The sequence below is a fragment of the Podarcis pityusensis genome (assembly GCF_964106645.2).
Source record: "Podarcis pityusensis genome assembly, chromosome: 2".
Classification (NCBI taxonomy): Eukaryota; Metazoa; Chordata; class Lepidosauria; order Squamata; family Lacertidae; genus Podarcis; species Podarcis pityusensis.
In genome coordinates, this window is record NC_138029.1 from 35,855,457 (window position 1) to 35,874,549 (window position 19,093).

Sequence of the window (19,093 nt, forward strand, 5' to 3'; positions counted from 1 at the left end):
TTCTTGTAAACAGATCAAAGCAAAGAGACTGTAAGCGGAAACCTTGAAAGACGCCTGAAAAAAGACTTAAATCCTAACATCAGAAAAGCGATCTCCCCTCCGGATTGCAGGAGAGGAGGGGGGAAAGGTTTGAACTGTATCTACCTGCAAAAAAAGAGGGAAAGGAAGCTAAAATCCACCGCTTAGAGCCTGGGAACGGACTGCCCTGAGACAAGGAATGCCACTCTGTGAAAAGCACTATCGGTAAACAGAGTACCTTTGACAGCTAACTCTGCAAGAGAGATACAGTGTTTCTGGACTTCTCCTGGCTTTAAAGTAACTGATTAAGTGCAATTGAAACTGTTGTTTTTTCGTGAATTGGGGGATTTATAAGGACTATTTTTTTTTCTTTTAAGTTGCAAGTTTTGACTGTTACTGTGTCCCCCTAGAGGAGGCTTGACATTGCTACAATAACAGCTTGAAGCTTGGGGAACTTTCCATTTCAAAACAAATTCTAACCGTGGGACTGACCTTGGACTTCTTGAGAGTGTTATGGCAGATGGAAGAGGAAAGTTAGAGGAAAAAACTACTAGGTCTGGCAGACCCTATCGGACAGATACTGCGTCGCAGCGAAGAGCTTCAACATCTGGTCCTTCTGGACCATCTGGACTATCAGGGGCTGCACCCCCACAAGTTAAACCAAAAGTAATGTCGTCTGAAGATGTTTTGGCTCTGGCACTAGGAAAAATTAATGAATCTTTGGAAAATTTAACTAAACAAGTAGCTGAAACAAATAAACAAGTAGCCGAAGCATCAGTTAAAATTGATCAAAATACAACAAGTATCAATAATTTGGGACAGAAGGTGAATACCAATACAGAGACTATTGAGAAATTGTTACAGGAATCTGCTTCGACCTGAAAGACAGCTGAAGAAGCAAAAGATATAGCAACTGCCACTCAAGAGAAGATACCACCGATATATAGACAACTTGAGGACCACGGTTTGACATTGTCTATGATTGAATTGAAAGAGAAACAAAGAAATTTGAGAATCAGGGCTGTACCAGAACTTGAAAAAGATAACTTGATTGACTTTCTTACGCAGGAATTTGCAGATTTCTGGCAACAGGATTTGGGGAAGGAAGAATTTAAGATAGTGAGTGCATTTAGACTTGGAAGAGGAGGAAGGAAGAACAAGGTGAGAGACTGTTTGATTACCCTTCGAACAAAAGAGGAGAGAGATAAAATCTTGAATCTGCATTACCAAAAGACTTTGGAAATATATGATTCAAGTGTGGAGATATTTAAAGACATTCCAAAACATCTTTTGGACTTAAGGCTCAATTACGGAGATCTAGTTGCCCTGCTGAGAAGTAATAGAATCATCTTTAGGTGGGAATTTCCCCAAGGCCTGTCCTTTAAATATAAAGGAAGAAAGATAAAAATAAGATCAGTCAATGATAAAGATAAATTCTTGAAAGACCACGGAGAAGATCTACAGAAAGAAGTGGAATCTGGAGAAGAGCCAAAAGCACTGGAAAGAGGAATAATAGATATAGCAAACTTATCTTTTGGATTGCATGGTCCAGAGAAAGTGACACCACCGACAGAACAAGAACAAACACTTGGCGCAGTTGGAGGTAAAGTGAAGTAACCCCATCATGGCTCTGCAACTTTTAAGTTGGAATTGTAATGGCCTCAACTCTCCTTGGAAAAGGAAAAGTGTCTTTCATTTACTAAAAAAGGAACAATTGGACTTGATTTGCCTACAGGAAACACACGTGATAAGGCTACACAGGAAAGTTTTGATTAACAAGAGATTGGGACAGGAGTTTATTTCATCTGATAAAGTTAAAGAAAGAGGAGTAGTGATTTATGCAAAGGAGAGGCTATCGCCGAAATTTATTTTTAAAGACGATCAAGGAAGACTTGTGGCAATTGAAATTCAAGTTCAAGGAGAGAAATTTTTGATAGTAGGAATTTATGCACCGAACGAGGGGAAATCTGAATTCTTTAAAAAGTTGCATGAGACCTTAATGGACTATTTGGATTATAATCTGATCTTGATGGGGGATATGAATGGAGTAGTATCTACAAATATGGACAAGGCACAAAGACAAGTGGTCACCAAGGATGGTAGACTACCGAAAACATTTTTTGAGATGACAGATAACTTGGACTTAGTTGATACTTGGAGAACAAAGAATCCCTTGGGAAGAGAGGGAACCTTCTTCTCTGAAGCCAAGATGATATGGACTAGAATTGACCAAATATGGGTAACTAGAGGAATGGCACCAAAGATAAAGAAAGCGGAAATTTGTCCAAAAACCTGCTCCGATCATAATGCTGTAAGGATGGAGATGAAACTAATATCAACTGGCTCCTTCAGATGGAGGATGAATGACACCTCATTCAGAGATGAAGAAGTGTATAAAAAGGCCCAAAAAACCTTGAGAGACTATTTTGAGATAAATATGAATACTAATGTAGAAAAAAGAGTAATCTGGGACGCAAGCAAAGCGGTCATGAGAGGGTTTTTGATACAACAGAATGCTATAAAGAAGAGAAGCCAAAATGAGAAGAAAGATAAAATACTGGAGAAAATAAAAGAAAGCGAGAAGAAATTGAGAGCAAAACCAAAGTCGCAGGAGATTTTGAGAGAAATAAAGTTATATCAAGTACAATATATGGAAATGATGAATCAGGAAATAGAATGGAAAATTAAACAAATGAGACAAAAAACATTTGAATCAGCTAATAAATGTGGGAAATTGTTGGCTTGGCAAATGAAAAAAAAAGGCAAAAATTAAATACTATCACAAATTTAGAAGTGGAAGGAAAGAACATTCACAACCCAACTGAGATTAGAAATTGTTTCCAGAGGTACTTTAAACAATTATACACACAAGGGCCACAGAAAGAAATGGACATAGATTGATTTTTGAAGACAAATGGATTACAAAAAATCTCTCAAGAAAGTAAATTAATGTTGAATTATAAAATATCTGAACAGGAAGTAGAAGGTGCCATTCAAAACATGCAATTGGGCAAATCTGCAGGACCGGATGGGCTGACTTCTAGATACTATAGATCCTTGAAAGAGTGGTTCGTACAACCTTTAAAGGAAGTCTGTAATGAAATATTGGAAGGGAAAAGGGCACCAGAGTCGTGGAAAGAAGCGTATATTACACTTATACCGAAAACAGAGACTGAAAAGACTCAGCTTAAGAACTACCGCCCCATATCTTTAATCAATGTGGATTACAAAATTTTTGCAGACATTTTGGCCAAGAGATTGAAAAAAGTGTTGATGGAAGAGATCCATAAAGACCAAGCGGGCTTTCTCCCGGGAAGACACTTGTCTGACAATTTGAGGAATATAATTGATATTTTGGAAAAACTAGAAGTGAACATAAATACTAAAGCAGTTTTGATATTTGTGGACGCAGAGTAAACTTTTGACAATATCTCTTGGAGTTTTATGAAGAAGAACCTACAGGGGATGGGGGTAGGCCAAGGCTTTGAAAACGGTATAAGTGCAATTTATTCAGAACAAAAGGCTAAACTAATTGTAAATAATGTGGTGACGGAAGAATTTAAGATAGAAAAAGGGACACGACAAGGCTGCCCAATTTCCCCATTGCTGTTTATATCGGTCCTGGAGGTTTTGCTGAATATGATTAGAAGGGACCAGTTGGTTAAAGGTATACAAGTCGGAGCTAAACAGTACAAATTGAGAGCATTTGCAGATGACTTAGTACTGACGTTACAGGAACCAGAATCTAGTACCAAAAGGGTTTTAGAACTGATTCAAGAATTTGGTCAGGTTGCTGGATTTAAACTGAATAAGTTAAAAACCAAGGTTTTAGAGAAAAACTTAACACCGATTGAGAAAGAGAGGTTTCAGAATGAAACAGGTTTAACAGTGGTTAAGAAAGTGAAATACCTGGGGATTAATATGACAGCAAAAAATGGGAATCTATTTAAAGACAACTATGAAAAATGCTGGGCTGAAGTGAAAAAAGATTTAGAAATTTGGTCAAATTTGAAGCTTTCACTGTTGGGTCGTATTGCTGCGATAAAAATGAATGTATTTCCTAGAATGTTGTTTTTGTTTCAAACATTGCAAATTGTGGACAAAATGGATTGCTTCAAGAAGTGGCAGAGAGACATTTCTAGATTTGTCTGGCAGGGCAAGAAGCCCAGAATAAAATTTAAGATATTAACTGATGCAAAGGAAAGGGGTGGATTTGCCCTGCCAGACTTTAAACTTTACTATGAATCAGCAGCTTTTTGCTGGTTGAAAGAATGGCTGCTTCTTGAAAACACTGACATTTTGGACCTAGAAGGTTTTAATAATGTATTTGGATGGCATGCATATCTGTGGTATGATAAGGTCAAAGCACATAAAGCATTTAAAAACCATATTGTCAGGAAAGCATTGTTTAATGTTTGGATAAGATATAAGGATTTATTGGAAAATAAAACCCCAAGGTGGCTATCACCGATGGAAGCGAAAGCTCTGAAAAAGCTCAATATGGAGGCCAAATGGCCGAAATATTGGGAAATTTTGGAACAAGATGGAGATAGACTGAAATTGCAGAGTTTTGAGAAATTAAAAAACAAAGTGCGAGACTGGCTTCATTATTATCAGATAATGGAGGCATATAATTTGGACAAGAAAATTGGTTTCCAGGTGGAAAAATCAAAATTAGAAACAGAACTGTTAGAACCCAAAACTAAGATTTTGTCAAAGATGTATAACTTGCTGTTGAAATGGAATACTCAGGATGAAACGGTGAAATCTGCTATGATCAAATAGGCACAAGATGTTGGACATAACATAATGATGGCTGACTGGGAACAGTTATGGACCACAGGTATGAAGTTTACGGCATGTAATGCCTTAAGAGAGAATATTATGAAAATGATATACAGGTGGTACATGACCCCAGTCAAGCTTGCAAAAATTTATCATTTGCCCGATAACAAATGTTGGAAATGTAAAGAAACCGAAGGTACATTCTTTCACCTTTGGTGGACGTGCCCAAGGATTAAGGCTTTCTGGGAGATGATATATAATGAATTGAAAAAGGTATTTAAATATACCTTCTTGAAGAAACCAGAGGCCTTTCTCCTGGGCATAGTTGGTCAACTGGTGCCAAAGAAGGACAGAACTTTTTTTATGTACGCCACAACAGCAGCAAGAATACTCATTGCAAAGTATTGGAAGACACAAGATCTACCCACTCTGGAAGAATGGCAGATGAAGGTGATGGACTATATGGAACTGGCGGAAATGACTGGCAGAATCCGAGACCAGGGAGAAGAGTCGGTGGAAGAAGATTGGAAGAAATTTAAGGACTATCTACAGAAATATTGTAAAATTAATGAATGTTAGAATGATGTTGGATAGAAATTAAGTGGTTTTCAGCTGTAATACTATAAGGGAATATGAAAAATGGATTATTAATAGGTAAAAATCTAACGTTACAATATTTTAAGATTAAAGATTAGGATAAGGTAAGGATTTGCTGAACCAACAAACTGAACTGGAATACAAAAAAGGGAGGTGTGAGGAGGTCAGGGAAATAAGCTAATGAAAAATAAGCAATGGAAAGATTGAGTTGCTTTTAGCCATTTTTATTTATGTACTTTTTTCTCTTCTTTTGTTTTTGTTTTATAACATTTTGAAAATCTTAATAAATTTTTTTTTTTTTTTAAAAGACATCTTTCCACAAATAAGGCAAGCTTTCAGGTCACACAGAAAGTGTGGCCAAATGTTGGAAGAAGAAGAAGAGGAGTTTGGATTTGATATCCCGCTTTAGCACTACCCTAAGGAGTCTCAAAGCGGCTAACATTCTCCTTTCCCTTCCTCCCCCACAACAAACACTCTGTGAGGTGAGTGGGGCTGAGAGACTTCAGAGAAGTGTGACTGGCCCAAGGTCACCCAGCAGCTGCATGTGGAGGAGCGGAGATGCGAACCCGGTTCCCCAGATTATGAGCCTACCGCTCTTAACCACTACACCACACTGGCTCTCATCACACTGGAAGGACTGAAGTTTGAGCATTTGTCAACGGAAAAGCAACAGGATGGACTGTCTGACTTGGGCTTTGGAAAGCCACCCAAATCCCTTTGAACCTCCCTCACCACATACCGCTGAAGCTCCCGTAACCGGTCAATATCCTTGGCCTTCTCCTGCTCTTGCTCTGTCAGCCGGCGCTGGTGTTGGGCCAGCAACTCCGATTTGGCCTCCTCTGCATTCTGGCAGCAAGATAAGTATCGACCTGCCAGCTCTTGGTTCTCTTGCCGGAGGCGCTCCTCACGCTGGTGGTACGAGTTCTCAATCACCTTTACACGGTTCCTATGTCGGGAGGGAAAACACCACCACACGGGTTCCCAAGCATGTTTGGGTTGAAAAAAGCGATGTAGGATATTCTTGTTCACTCACTAGTATTTCAAGGGAGGGGGTGTTGTTGCTGTTATTGATCTTAATTTTTTGTATCTTTAGTTTTTCTGTCTTATGATTCAATGTGGAAATTGTTAATTTGGTTCTGTACTTTTTGATATGTGTTATTGTTTATGACTATTGTTATATTTGTAATTATGTAATTCTTTTCTTGTTGGAAGCTGCCTTGAGCATGGTTTTTAACTAGGGAAAGGTGGCATAGAAATAAAATGATGTCTGCCTGTCCGTCTGTAATTAATTAACTGCTTTAGGGGTCTAGTGACTGGCTTATGACTTATTTGCCTGTATAGCTGTCTAGGTTTGAAAACTGAGCTTCTCATATCAGCATCTCTCTCTCATTTTTCATATACATTACACTGTAGCACCAATAACTTCATCTTCTAAAAGTGATTTTTATTTGCTATTATCTGTTTCTTATACTGTATGTTTTTAACCTTTTATGATACAGTGGTACCTCTGGTTACGAACTTAATTCGTTCAGGAGGTCCGTTCTTAACCTGAAACCGTTCTTAACCTGAGGTACCACTTCAGCTAATGGGGTCTTCCACTGCCGTCAGCGCACAACTTCTGTTCTCATTCTGGGGCAAAGTTCTTAACCTGAGGTACTACTTCCGGGTTAGCGGAGTTGGTAACCCAAAGTGCTTGTAACCTGAGGTGTTTGTAACCCGAGGTACCACTGTATGCTTTTTGGGTAGCTTTGAAACACGGGGAGCTTCCAACACAACCTATTTATTGAGCACCCATTCTGATTTGTTTGCAGGGAGATTCCACAACTTTGGCTATTCAGTGAGCATTCATCCCGATTCGTTTGTGGGGAGGTTAGATGAAGATGTGTCAAAGCAATAGTTCCAGTGGTAGAACTGTGATTGTAGCAAACTCCTCTAGCTCTCTTGCTCAAACAGGCTGGGACTGGCAAGGAAGATATATACTGCTCGTACTGCATGTCCGCTCAGGGAAGGGATGGAAACACACTTCACAGTGGGCCTAATCATTTGGAAAGAGGCAAGAAGAGAAAATGTGCCTGGTATACGTAGGAAGTCCCTGTGGGAAGATGTGCCTATGAGTACGTTTCTGTAGTTCCTGTTTCATATGGATCCTTGGGGCAGGTGCTCTAGGATGAGTTTGTGCGTTCAGAACAACCAGTGCCCAGTGGAGGTTGGTCCATTAAGGCGAATGGAGCGCTGCCACACCAACATCAGTCTGCTCTCAGCCAACCACCACCCTCTTGCCATTTTGTTTACAGCCAGTAATGGTGCAGCTCTCCCCGCCTGCCATTGGTTCTAGCGCCACCTACTGTTGGTCTTCCTGCTTTCTGTTGTACTTGTGCCATTGAGCACTAACAACAGCTGCCAATACCTGTGAGCATTCTCGATGAGCTCCAAATCTTCTTGATGGCGCTGCTGTAAACTTTCCAACAGCAGTTTTTGCTGATTCTTCTCCAGCTCCAGCCGCCTGACCTAAATGAATTTAAAAAACCCCAATTTACTTATGAATATCCGTAAACAGGGTACAGCTACTTGGTTTGGAGCCACTCACACGTTGCATCAACACAGGAGCATTGCTTCAGATTTAACCTAGGGAAGCCTTGGAGGGATGGAGGAGAGAGAGAAAGCAATTTGACCATCACAAGGATGTTTACTGTTAAATAATGTGACTAAGCAGTTGTCATATTTCCACGACTCACAAGCCCTCAGCTACTTACACATACATGGTTTCTACAGCAGAGTAAGGCCATGTTTATCAACACTCACTATCCATGCACATTTATGACATGTTGGGTCTGCAACAAAATGTTGCAATGTAAAGTCCTCTTGTTCAGATTTCTAGCCAGCTGGTCATGCCCTTTTCCAGCATATTCCATTCCAATTTTCCATCCCTAAGAGTCAATCAACATTATATGCCAACGGAGCCTGCTCAGTCTTCATTGAGGTGCTTTAGGTCTCCTTACATAGCTTAGGGTTCCCACACCCCAAAGATTTTTCTCATAATACTAGAACCCAGGGTCATTCAAGGAAGCTGAACACTGGGTGATTAAGGACAGTTAAAATGAAGAATTTCTTCTCACTATGCATACAGCTGAACCATGGCATAGTCTTCCACAATGGCTTTAGAAGATGATCAAGGAAATTAATGGAGGCTAAAGTTATCAAAGGCCCATGAGGGCTATGATCTACATCCACTGTCTGAATGCTGGTTACAGGGAATCTCAATTGGGGAGAGTCCTGGTTAGATGGCCATCTGCCATGGATGCTTTAGTTGAGAATCCTGCATTGCAGGGGGTTGGACTAGATGACCCCTGGGGCACCTTCCAACTCTACAATTCTACTATTCTGATTCATAGGCCTCTGGCAGTCACTGGGAGAACCAGATGATGCACTAGATGGGCCTTTGGTCTTATCCAGCAGGGCTCTTCTTACATTCTGTACTTCTGCAAACCTTGGGATTTCCTCAAGTCTACTGAAACCTCCTCCACTTGCAGTGGATGGTGCTGTTTTGGCTACATAAGGATTCATTTTCCTTCTCCGAGTGTGCTGTTAATGCATGGTGCATTTAATGCAGTTAATGCATTTAATGCATAGCGTGGTGCTTCCGTTAAAATAACAGGATGCAAAAAGAACCTGTTTCTATTTCATGCCTTAAGTGCAACTAACTTACCTGACCTTCCAGCTCAGCGATGCGAGTTTGAGTACCCAGGAGCTCCGCCTGATAGCTCGCCAGGCTTTCTCGCAGCTGCGCTTGCAGACCTGCCAGCCTTTTTTCATACTCGCTGCTGTTAGGTGAGCTCAGCATGTGGGGTTCCAAGTGCAGGAGCTGGGAAAGGGCAGAGAAGTTGAGAGAGAAGATACAGGAGGCCGTTTTCACAAGGGAAGAATGTTTCGCAGGCTTCACAGCGTCCCCATGTGTTGTGAATGTGACGGAACTGGGCTGGGGAAGCCTTTGCCCTCCCCAGATGCTGTGGGACTTCCATCATCTCTGATCATTGCTGACCGATGGGGGTCTGAGCCCATCAGCAAATGTATGGCCACAAGTGCCCCTTCCCCGTGGCAGAGAGCACATGAAAGAACCACTGTAAAATGAAATGAACATTCTGTCCGGCACTGCTCTTATCATTCAACTTGCAAACAGGGAGAACTTTGAATACTGTTCTTAGCATCACTCGTGAAAGAGTGCTGCAGTATCCACAGATCATGCCGTCCGGCAGTCATGCATGAGTCTGATCTGCTATAGAAGAAAACAACTTGCTGGAGAGACATCTCCTGATACAGAAACATACAAATATGGGAAGTTATTTCCCCTTTTGAGGAACCCTACACTTATGGAAATTAGTTTGAGAGTGCTGTATATAATGTGGAACTGTAGCATTTCCCTTCCTGGATGTTTATCTAAGGAGAATAGCTCAGTATCTGTTGGGGAATGCTTTAAATCCGGGAAAACTTTGCAAGTGCCAGGTACTGGTCTAGGGACAGTTGGGACCTGGTAGGTTTATGGGAGTATGAGAGCCTCCAATTTATCCCCGTAGCTGGAAAGAGAACACCAGACCCATAATGTGCACCAAGGTTATCTTGGGACAGGATGTGGCCGGTCCAGAAGTCAGTGCACCCTGGTTAATGGATTATGCAGCCTTCTGGGCTAAGTTCAGTTTCTATTTAAATACATGCACATTAAGAAAATAAAGTTCGGGAACTGTTATAACGTCTGTATGAACTGCTAGACGAGTGCTTGTTAAATACATTTATTCATCTATCCCAACCACTTCCGTTCCTCAATAAGTAATAAAAAATATCACCTCCTACCTACCGGAGAGTGCATAGGAATGGGGAGGATTTCTTCATGTCCTGGGAAAAAAGCTGCAGGTGCTGTAAAATCAATCCACAAAGAGCTCAGATGCAGCAATGGGTTTAGATGCTTTCCCTATATAGCAATACACAGGTAGGGACTGTATCGCCCATTTCTGTTATGTCACAGTTAAAAGGAGGTAGGATAGCTGTTTAGCTGCTCTTCAAACATAAAGGAAAGAAGGAAGGAGCTATAGAAATTTCACCCTGCTCTGCTCCACAGGTCCCTTGCACAGAAACCCTGTGGGCAAATGGAAGTGGGAAGAGAGTGGACAGGATGTAAGATGGGGCAGCTTAAGGATGAGTGGTCCCTTTCACTTCTATAGCACCAAGCGTGGCTTCAAACCTCTTTCTACCACACCAAACCCACAGGAGGAGGAAAGGAACATCAGCAGACAACAGGGCATATTAGCACTGAGCAAAGGAAAGTATCAGATTTCCAAATACAGTATAGAGTATTCTACTCCAGGTCAAAGAGTGGGATGGGGAAGGGGCCTCAGCACAAGTCTAAATCAAACTGGCAGAGAAATGAATTAAGAGATGACACTAGAAGCAAGATGTGCAACAAGAAGCTTTCCCCTTCGTTGGAGCACCAAACAGAACTCTCTCTCTCAGACACCAAGAGGAAGTGCAGTTCAGTGCATGACATTTGGTAGCCCAAACATGAAATGCTTCTATCATTTGCTATTTCAAGGTTAGTGAAGGTCAAACAGCATTCCTGGAAAGCAACTCTGCAGAGGCAGGTTCATTTATACCACTGATTCAGAAACAACAACACCATAATCAAAGATGGGAGGTATGCTGGCAATGTTCGTTCCCTTGGCAGTTTAACTGGAGTTTGAATCTTACTTGTCTTACTGGTGTCTCCAAAGGGAGTCCCTTTCCTGGAATTAGATGGAAAAGCAGGAGTGGTTTGTTCCTGAGATCTTAACAGAGGTATGGAAGACCTGTGTCAAGCACAGAAATAGACAGAGAGACAGAGACAGAGAGAGACAGAGAGAGAGAGAGAGAGAGATTAATGGGCATCTGAATAATCACCTTTTATTATGGAATAAGTGCCAATCTACAACACAATCAGGTATTCTACCCGTCTTTACATCATTCAATCCAACAGCTAATGAGCTGGCACCCTCTCTTTTAAACATCCTTGAATACCTAGGAATATCCTCATAATTCCACACAAATGCAGGTATTTTGCTCCAGATTAAATAATCTCTTCTCACACCACAATCCGAAACATGGTTACCCAGAAGTAACATGGTTACCCAGAGCAACTTGACAATAACCCAGAGGACTTAACCCAAGAGAAGCCCTAATAGACCAGACCAAAGGCCTTATCTAGTCGAGCATCCTTGTTCCTGCAGTGCCCAATGACAATGCCCAAGTGGAAGCCCGCAAGTAAGTTCTTACCCAGGTTGATCCAGTCTGGCAGGCCTATCGACTGGGGCAATAGACTGCTGATAGGCGGATGGAGCCCCCTGGCTGAAAAAAACAAACACAAAATCCAAAGTATGGGAATAGTTAATTAACACAATACTTCTCCCCAAAAATCAGCCTACAAGACTTGCAACGAGGCAGGGTGACATGTGCAATACCAATGGCTAAGTGCATCATGACTTGGGTGCCCATGGTAAATTTGCATAGTATTGAATTTGGAAAACAGTTTAGAGAATCTGAAGAACGTTAAGTGCAGAATTCAAGCGACCTCTGAGCTCACCTGGTAAGAGTGATGGGATCCACTTCCTTTCGGTGAATCTCCGAGGACCCAGGTCTCCTCTCTTTCTCCTGCGCTCGAGTTCTCTTCTGAGATAAGACATTGCTCAGCCAGCTGTCCTCACCATCATCCTTGATGGGTTCATGCTTTGGCGCTGCTGCTTCTTCAGCAGCTGCTTTTGACCTAGAAGGAAGATGGCTGGTAGGAACGGGGGGCTCGGCATCAGAAGGGCTAGGCGGCCTATCCAGTGTGGCTCCTCTTATGCTGGTCTTGCTGGATTCTTTTAGTGGAGGTGACGGTGGCAGTTTAAAATCATCCTCTTTCAGCCCCAGCCAATCAGCTGCAGTCCTGTTGCGTACAGGGCTGCCAGAATGAGGAGTTGCTGGTTTCTGGTCTGTTTTAAGCTCACTGAGATTCTCTGAGGAAAACCTGCAAATAGAAACGAATGAGAGAGAGCCAGGATTTTACAAGCAGCCTTGTGGGAGACCGAACCACCTTTTGTGGCTTGTGCATTTTCCATTACCTGACAGACTGTCGTCTTGACTGCCTTCCCTCTGGAATCATGGCCACAGTGGGTTGGTAGGCTCCAAAAGTGAACTCATCTCCCAAAGTATCTTCCTTCTCTGTACACAAAAAGAGCCCAGAGAGTCAAGCTGATGGGATGCACAACCACGTCCCCCCTCTTGCTTTCCTCAGAGACTTAAGAGCAGAGGAAGCCCATGTGTTGCCTTCCAGATGTGGTGGGCTTCCAATGGTCAGGGATGGAATCCAACAACATCTGGAGAGCCACAGGCTCCCCAGCCCTGCCTTGGAAGCCCTGAAATCTCCAGGTACCTTTCTAAAAAAGCCTGAGGCTTTTCTGCTAAACATTCACGGCAACAATATTCCGAAAAAATTGAGAGAAATTTTCCTATATGCCACGGCTGCAGCTCGAACATTAATAGCAATGAACTGGAAAGGGGGAAATGTTCCAACCATAACGGACTGGCAAAATAAATTACAGGAATATGTAGAAATGGCGCAACTGACTAATAGCTTGAGAGGCAACACAAGACAAGTATTCGTACAAAAATGGGATAAATATAAGAAATATTTATGAAATTATAACAGTGGTATAATATGGCAGCATTTGATTGACCCTTATATAGTGAAACATGTGAGAAATAAGTCAAAAGGTACTAACTGTTGTAAGAATGTATTAGAAGGAATATAAAGAATAACTCAATAATGTTAGGTATATTCATTACTAGAATAAGGCTATACACTGGGAAATGATAGGAAGTCCAACTACACCTTTTTCTTTCTTTAATTCATATTAATAAATAGATGACAACAAAAGATAGTAAAAATACGAATTAGTTCAATTTATGTAAGTAAACAGAATACTATTTGCATATAGTTTTGGATTATATATATGTATATATATGGATTATATATATGTATACTCAAGAAGATATACAATACATATGTAAATGTATATATTATATGAAATGTGTCATATAAGAGATTGTTAATAAAGCAAATAATTAAAAGAAAAGAAAAAATCTCCAGGTACTAGCAAGTCGAAAAGATAGGTAGAAAATAGTGTGCAGCTGCCTCCTGTTTGGGGCATAATAGTCTTTATTTTCTAAAAAAAAGAAATGAGAAGTTGAAATAGTAGCTCAGTGGCAGAGTGCATGCAGAAAGTCCAATGTTCAACCTCTGTTCTCTCAAAGTAGAGCTGTGAAAGAGCCCTGTCTGAAAGCCAGAAGAGCCACTGTCAGCTAGAGTAGACCGTAAGGAGCTAGATGGACCAGGTCTACCTTGCTATCAGGCACTATCTGCTCTGAGAGTGCTTAGGGCAAACAACAACAGCTGCTCTCTAAGGGGGCTGGAGTGTCTTGCTTGTGAAATCTTGTGAAGTAGAACTAGAAACCATGGTGGCACCAAACCCTCGTCCATGAGCTGGCAAAGCAAGAGGAACAAGCTATGTGTACAGTTGCCATGGAGGTGGCAGCAGTAGCAGCCCAAAGAGAGAGGGAGAGGGAGAGGGAGAGAGAGAGGGAGAGGCAGAGGCAGATAAGCTCTAAGTGGGGGAAATAAAGTCAGAGTGGGTGATGGCTGTGGGTGGGATGAAATTTGGCTGTGGGTCATGAGATTCCCACCACAGATCTAAGATATTTTCAATCATCAAACAACCTATGAGAGAACTGAATTTCAGCTGCAGGCTTCTCCAGTGTTTAAGAGGAGGGGCAAAAGGACTTCCCAGAATACTGTGCGCATGAAACAGAAGAAGAGTTTGGATTTGATATCCCGCTCAGAGGAGTCTCAAAGCGGCTAACAAGCTCCTTTTCCCTTCCTCCCCCACAACAAACACACTGTGAGGTGAGTGGGGCTGAGAGACTTCAATGAAGTGTGACTGGCCCAAGGTCACCCAGCAGCTACATGTGGAGGAGCGGGGAATCAAACCCGGTTCACCAGATTATGAGTCCACCGCTCTTAACCACTACACCACAGGCTTCATCACCCCTACGGCACTTGCCTGCTTGCTTTTGATATTTCTTGTCCAGTTTGAACTCCTTGGGTTCTCCTGTCTTTGGTCTCTCCAGGAGCTTTTTGGCTGTTCCTTGCCCAAGCAATTCATCTAGCATGGATCGGGCGGGACGAGACTGCTCTCTGCCAAAACAAAGTGCAATCCTCCATCAACTAACCCATATGATCAGTTCAGAGAATGTGGAGGTCAAGAGGAGAATCTTAATGGCTTTTTGACCACCTTTAGCTATTATTCCAGCATTTACTTTAACTGTACAGCAGATGAGAAAAAACTTAAAACACACGGGCTATTTCTGATAAAGGCTCAGAACTAAAAAGTCTGGCTATTTCCAGAAATTAGTAGAAGGAAGTGTTACACCTCTATGCTAGAAATAGGTTTTAAGATGCTGCCTCCAGCACTCTCCCCTACTGCAGTTTCCAGTAACTGGTATTCAGGATACTGCTTTGCCAGAACATAGTCCTCATGGTTAGTAGCCATTGAAAGCATTATCCCCCATGGATTTGTCTGAATTCTCTTTCAAATTCTCTTTCTTCATGTCATGCATCACTTTATAAACCTCTATTGTTGTTGTTGTTTAGTCGTTTAGTCGTGTCCGACTCTTCGTGACCCCATGGACCAGAGCACGCCAGGCACTCCTGTTTGACTTTGGTCAAACTCTATTGTATCACCTCTTAACTCACCCTTTCTCTAAACTAAGAAGTCCAAAATGCCGTAACCTTTCCTCACAAGGGGTTTGCTCCATCCCCTTGATCATTTTAGTTGCCCTTTCCTGAACCTTTCCCAACAATATCCCTTTTCCATATAAGGGGACCAGAACTGTACACAGTCTTTTTCATAAGTCATGCCAGCCCTCTCCGGGGTGAACTGCAACTAAATCAGGAGCGACAGTGCAAACTACGAGTTCGTCCGCCTTAGCTTATCCCAAATGTTCAACTTTTCCAGTCATGCCATTAATCTCCTTTAATCTGAAAGTATCACACAACTCACTCCATTTTAGTGAGTTTTAGGGAGATTGCTTACTCTCCGTCCTTTCTTCCGGATTTCAGCTCTGTCTTCGGGCTCTCACCAAACCCCATGGCATCCATGAGATCATCTCCATCAACCTCAAATGTTAACTCGTCCCTTTTCCGTTCAGGAGCAGCAACGTGGCCAGGAGCTGCAGACACAGGTGTTCCTAATAAACGGAATCGAAAGAGATTGCACCAATGAGGTCTAACTATTACAGAACTGGTCTAATGGACTTCCCTCCCCAATCAAGAACTGCTCAGTGTGACCAATACATAGCTTGTAATTTCCATGCTAAATATTCTGAACCAGATTCAAATAACCAGTCCTACTAGCAAAAGCCTGCATAAGAGTTCCTGTTAGCACAATGGAAGCTAATGAACATGACTAAGTTAGATCCATTCTTTTCAATGAGTCTGCTTGGCATAAAACTTAGGTGAATGCTACCCATGGAACTTGTTGCCAAAAAATATGCCATTAAAGCCACTAGCTGTATTGGGGTATTTTTTGTGTGTGTGTGCTAAAAATAGCTAAATGTTGGAGATTTATGTTTTAAATTATGTATATTTTATTGTTGCAAGCTGGTTTGAGACCTACGAAGCTTAAAGCGGAATTTAAAAATAAAATAAAATAAATTAATAGATCTAGAAAGGGAATAAACAAATTCATGGGGAATAAAGCTATCAATGGCTACTAGTCATGATGGATGTATACTCCCTTCTGGGATTAGAGGCACAACACTTCTGGATGTTGGTTACTGGGGAACAACAAACCAACAACACCAGAACTGGTGTATGCATATAAAGAACAATTTTACTGGAATAAATATATACCCTCATAAACCAACTAGACAATGAGCAAACTAAAGTGGAATGTGCATAACCAAGCCTGGAGATAAACATAGAATGTACCAATGTCTCTCTTGTTGCTGTACTGGTTATGTATGCGATAAATATGTCATAACACAGCTGGAACAAAGGTTTCGCAGCAAGCTTCATCAGTCCATGATGCTAATCACTCAACAGAGTTCTCTCAAGACAAAAGGTACTCACCGGCACAGCAAATATCCGGATAATATCTGGAGAACAGGTCTCATCTATTTGGCTTCAATTGATCATTTGGCTTTGCACTTCCAGCTAACGATGACCCCTTGAAGAACGCTTTCTGGCAACCGCTCCTACGTTTATTGCTTTGTGCTTCCAGTGAACGACTGTTTCTTCCAGCTGTGTTATGACATATTTATTGCATACATAACCAGTACAGCAACAAGAGAGACATTGGTACATTCTATGTTTATCTCCAGGCTTGCTTATGCACATTGCACTTTAGTTTGCTCATTGTCTAGTTGGTTTATGAGGGTATATATTTATTCCAGTAAAACTGTTCTTTATAGTCATAAGCCAGTTCTGGTGTTGTTGATTTGTTGTTCAATTATTGTTATAACACGTTACTGGGGAACAACCGTGGGAGAGGGGTCTTGTCTTCACGCCATGCCTGTGGGCTTCTCAAAGGCATCTGGTTGGCCATTGTAGGAAACAGGGCACTGGAATAGATAGGTGCTGGGCCTGATCCACCGGGGCTCTTATGTTCTCACAGACTTCCAAAAATGCTACCACAAGCATTGATGAGTAGAGAAAGACTGCCAACTGTTTCATTTGCACAAACAAATGTGTGGTGTGCTTTTCTTTGAAAAGATGCCAAGCCAATGGTGCAATTCTGGTATCCGCACTAACCTTTCTCTTTCGAGGTCCCAGCATTTGTTTCTGGAACACTTTTGGTGGCAAAGGAAGGCGCTTTCTTCACCATGTCCTCTTCCTCATCAGACAAAAGACCAGCTAGAGGGTCGTCTATATCTGTGGGAGAAAAAATACATCTAAGAGAGTGGGAAATCACTTCAAAACAACGGACAAAGAGCAAAACGGAGCAGCAAAGTTACCACCTCAGCCACTGCATAGGAAGAAACTGCACTACTAGGAAAGGATTGAATTCTTCTCCAGTGCTTAGTAAATTAATTTTATGATGTCTAATAGCCCTTTCTTTAGTGAGTTGTTGTTCCATGACCATCACTTAGGGTTGGATGGAGTCCTGCAGCAAAATGGCCTCTGAAGTAGCGCAGTGTTTTGTTATTGAAGAATCCATATATTTTAGATTTGGAAGGTCATGATAACATATATGGCTGGCAAATGTACTTGTGGTATGAAAAGGTGAAAGTCCATAAAGGATTTACAAACCATATAATGGGGGGGGGGAATGTGTAGAGTATGGGATAAATATAAAAATTTATTGGAGACCAAAATACCACTATGGCTTACACCAGTAGAAGCTATAGCAGTGAAGAAGAAGAAGAGGAAGAGGAAGAAGAAGAAGAAGAAGAAGAAGAAGAAGAAGAAGAAGAAGAAGATGACAGAAAACTGGGTAACTTATAGAAATTTGTTAAAAGAGGAAGATGGAGAAGTTAAATAAAAAGAGTTTAAGGATTTATCAGGAATGTTAACAACATGGATACAATATTAATCATCTGAATGTAGTATTCAAAAAAGATAGGAAATGGGGGTTTGGGGAACAATTATCTCAACTAGAGAGAGACCTGCTAAATTGTAAAGTTAAAGTGATGTCTAAAATGTATAAGATGTTATTGGAATGGGAGGCAAAAGATGAACAAGTGAAATCTTCAATGATACATTGGGCAATAGATATTGGTCATAACATAGACATGGAGGCATGGGAAAGTCTGTGGAACATGGACATAAAATTTACAGCATGTAATAGTTTAAGAGAAAACTATACGTAAATGTTATACAGATGGTATCTAACACCAAGTACATTGGCAAAAATGTATAAATCAAAATCAAATATGTGTTGGAAATGCAAAGGGAAAGAAGGTACCTTTTTCCATATGTGGTGGTCTTGTTATAAGATTAAAGCTTACTGGGTTAGGATATGAATTGAAAAAGGTGTTTAAGATAACATTTGTAAAAATAAAATAAAAAACCCAGCAGCTTTTCTTTTGGGAATTATGGGATAAGAGTTACCTAAACAATATAGAAATTGATTTATGTATGCAATGACTGCCTCAATAATGATAATCGCCAAAAAGAGAAAGAAGAAGTCCTGGCGAAAGAAGAATGGCTACAGAAATTAATGGACTATGCAGAAATGGCAAAACTTACTGGAAGAATAATAAATCAAGACAACAAACTTTTTATTAAGGAATGGAAATAATTTATTGAATATTTACAAATTGTAAACAAATTAAGACATTAGCTGGAAAAGAATAAAGAGTTAATTGGGATGTGCAGAAGAAGAAGAAAAAGGGTAAATTAATGGAACCGCTGAAAGAGAGGGAGGGAAGTTGAGGTTTGATATGTGAGGATTGTTTAATTTTTTTTTATTGAAGTGTTTATTTGTTATAAATGAAAATTATAAACTTATTTTTAAAAACGAAGTAGCACAGTGTTGAATCAGGTAGGCCCCATGTTGGTTGTGTATAAATGTGTCACTGTCACACCCTAAGCTTTCCCCATCCAGATGTACTTGTATGCTCAAACTTAGGT

General features: G+C 41.0%; 1 protein-coding gene across 7 annotated transcripts in view; it reads right to left on the reverse strand.

Annotated features, from left to right (window-relative positions):
* FBF1 (Fas binding factor 1) overlaps nucleotides 1-19,093 on the reverse strand; it is a 37,129-nt gene that overhangs the window by 10,754 nt on the left and 7,282 nt on the right. For 6 of the 7 annotated variants that reach the window (XM_080993617.1, XM_080993616.1, XM_080993615.1 and 3 more), the window contains 11 exons: nucleotides 17,273-17,392; nucleotides 15,555-15,708; nucleotides 14,523-14,656; nucleotides 12,525-12,624; nucleotides 12,005-12,430; nucleotides 11,698-11,769; nucleotides 11,137-11,234; nucleotides 10,250-10,308; nucleotides 9,107-9,262; nucleotides 7,808-7,908; nucleotides 6,140-6,346 (listed from right to left, as the gene is read on the reverse strand). In XM_080993617.1, coding sequence (XP_080849743.1) covers nucleotides 6,140-6,346; nucleotides 7,808-7,908; nucleotides 9,107-9,262; nucleotides 10,250-10,308; nucleotides 11,137-11,234; nucleotides 11,698-11,769; nucleotides 12,005-12,430; nucleotides 12,525-12,624; nucleotides 14,523-14,656; nucleotides 15,555-15,708; nucleotides 17,273-17,392 — 1,627 coding nt within the window. The remainder of the gene's footprint in view (nucleotides 1-6,139; nucleotides 6,347-7,807; nucleotides 7,909-9,106; nucleotides 9,263-10,249; nucleotides 10,309-11,136; nucleotides 11,235-11,697; nucleotides 11,770-12,004; nucleotides 12,431-12,524; nucleotides 12,625-14,522; nucleotides 14,657-15,554; nucleotides 15,709-17,272; nucleotides 17,393-19,093) is intronic. The other variant, XM_080993619.1, reaches the window with a different exon arrangement.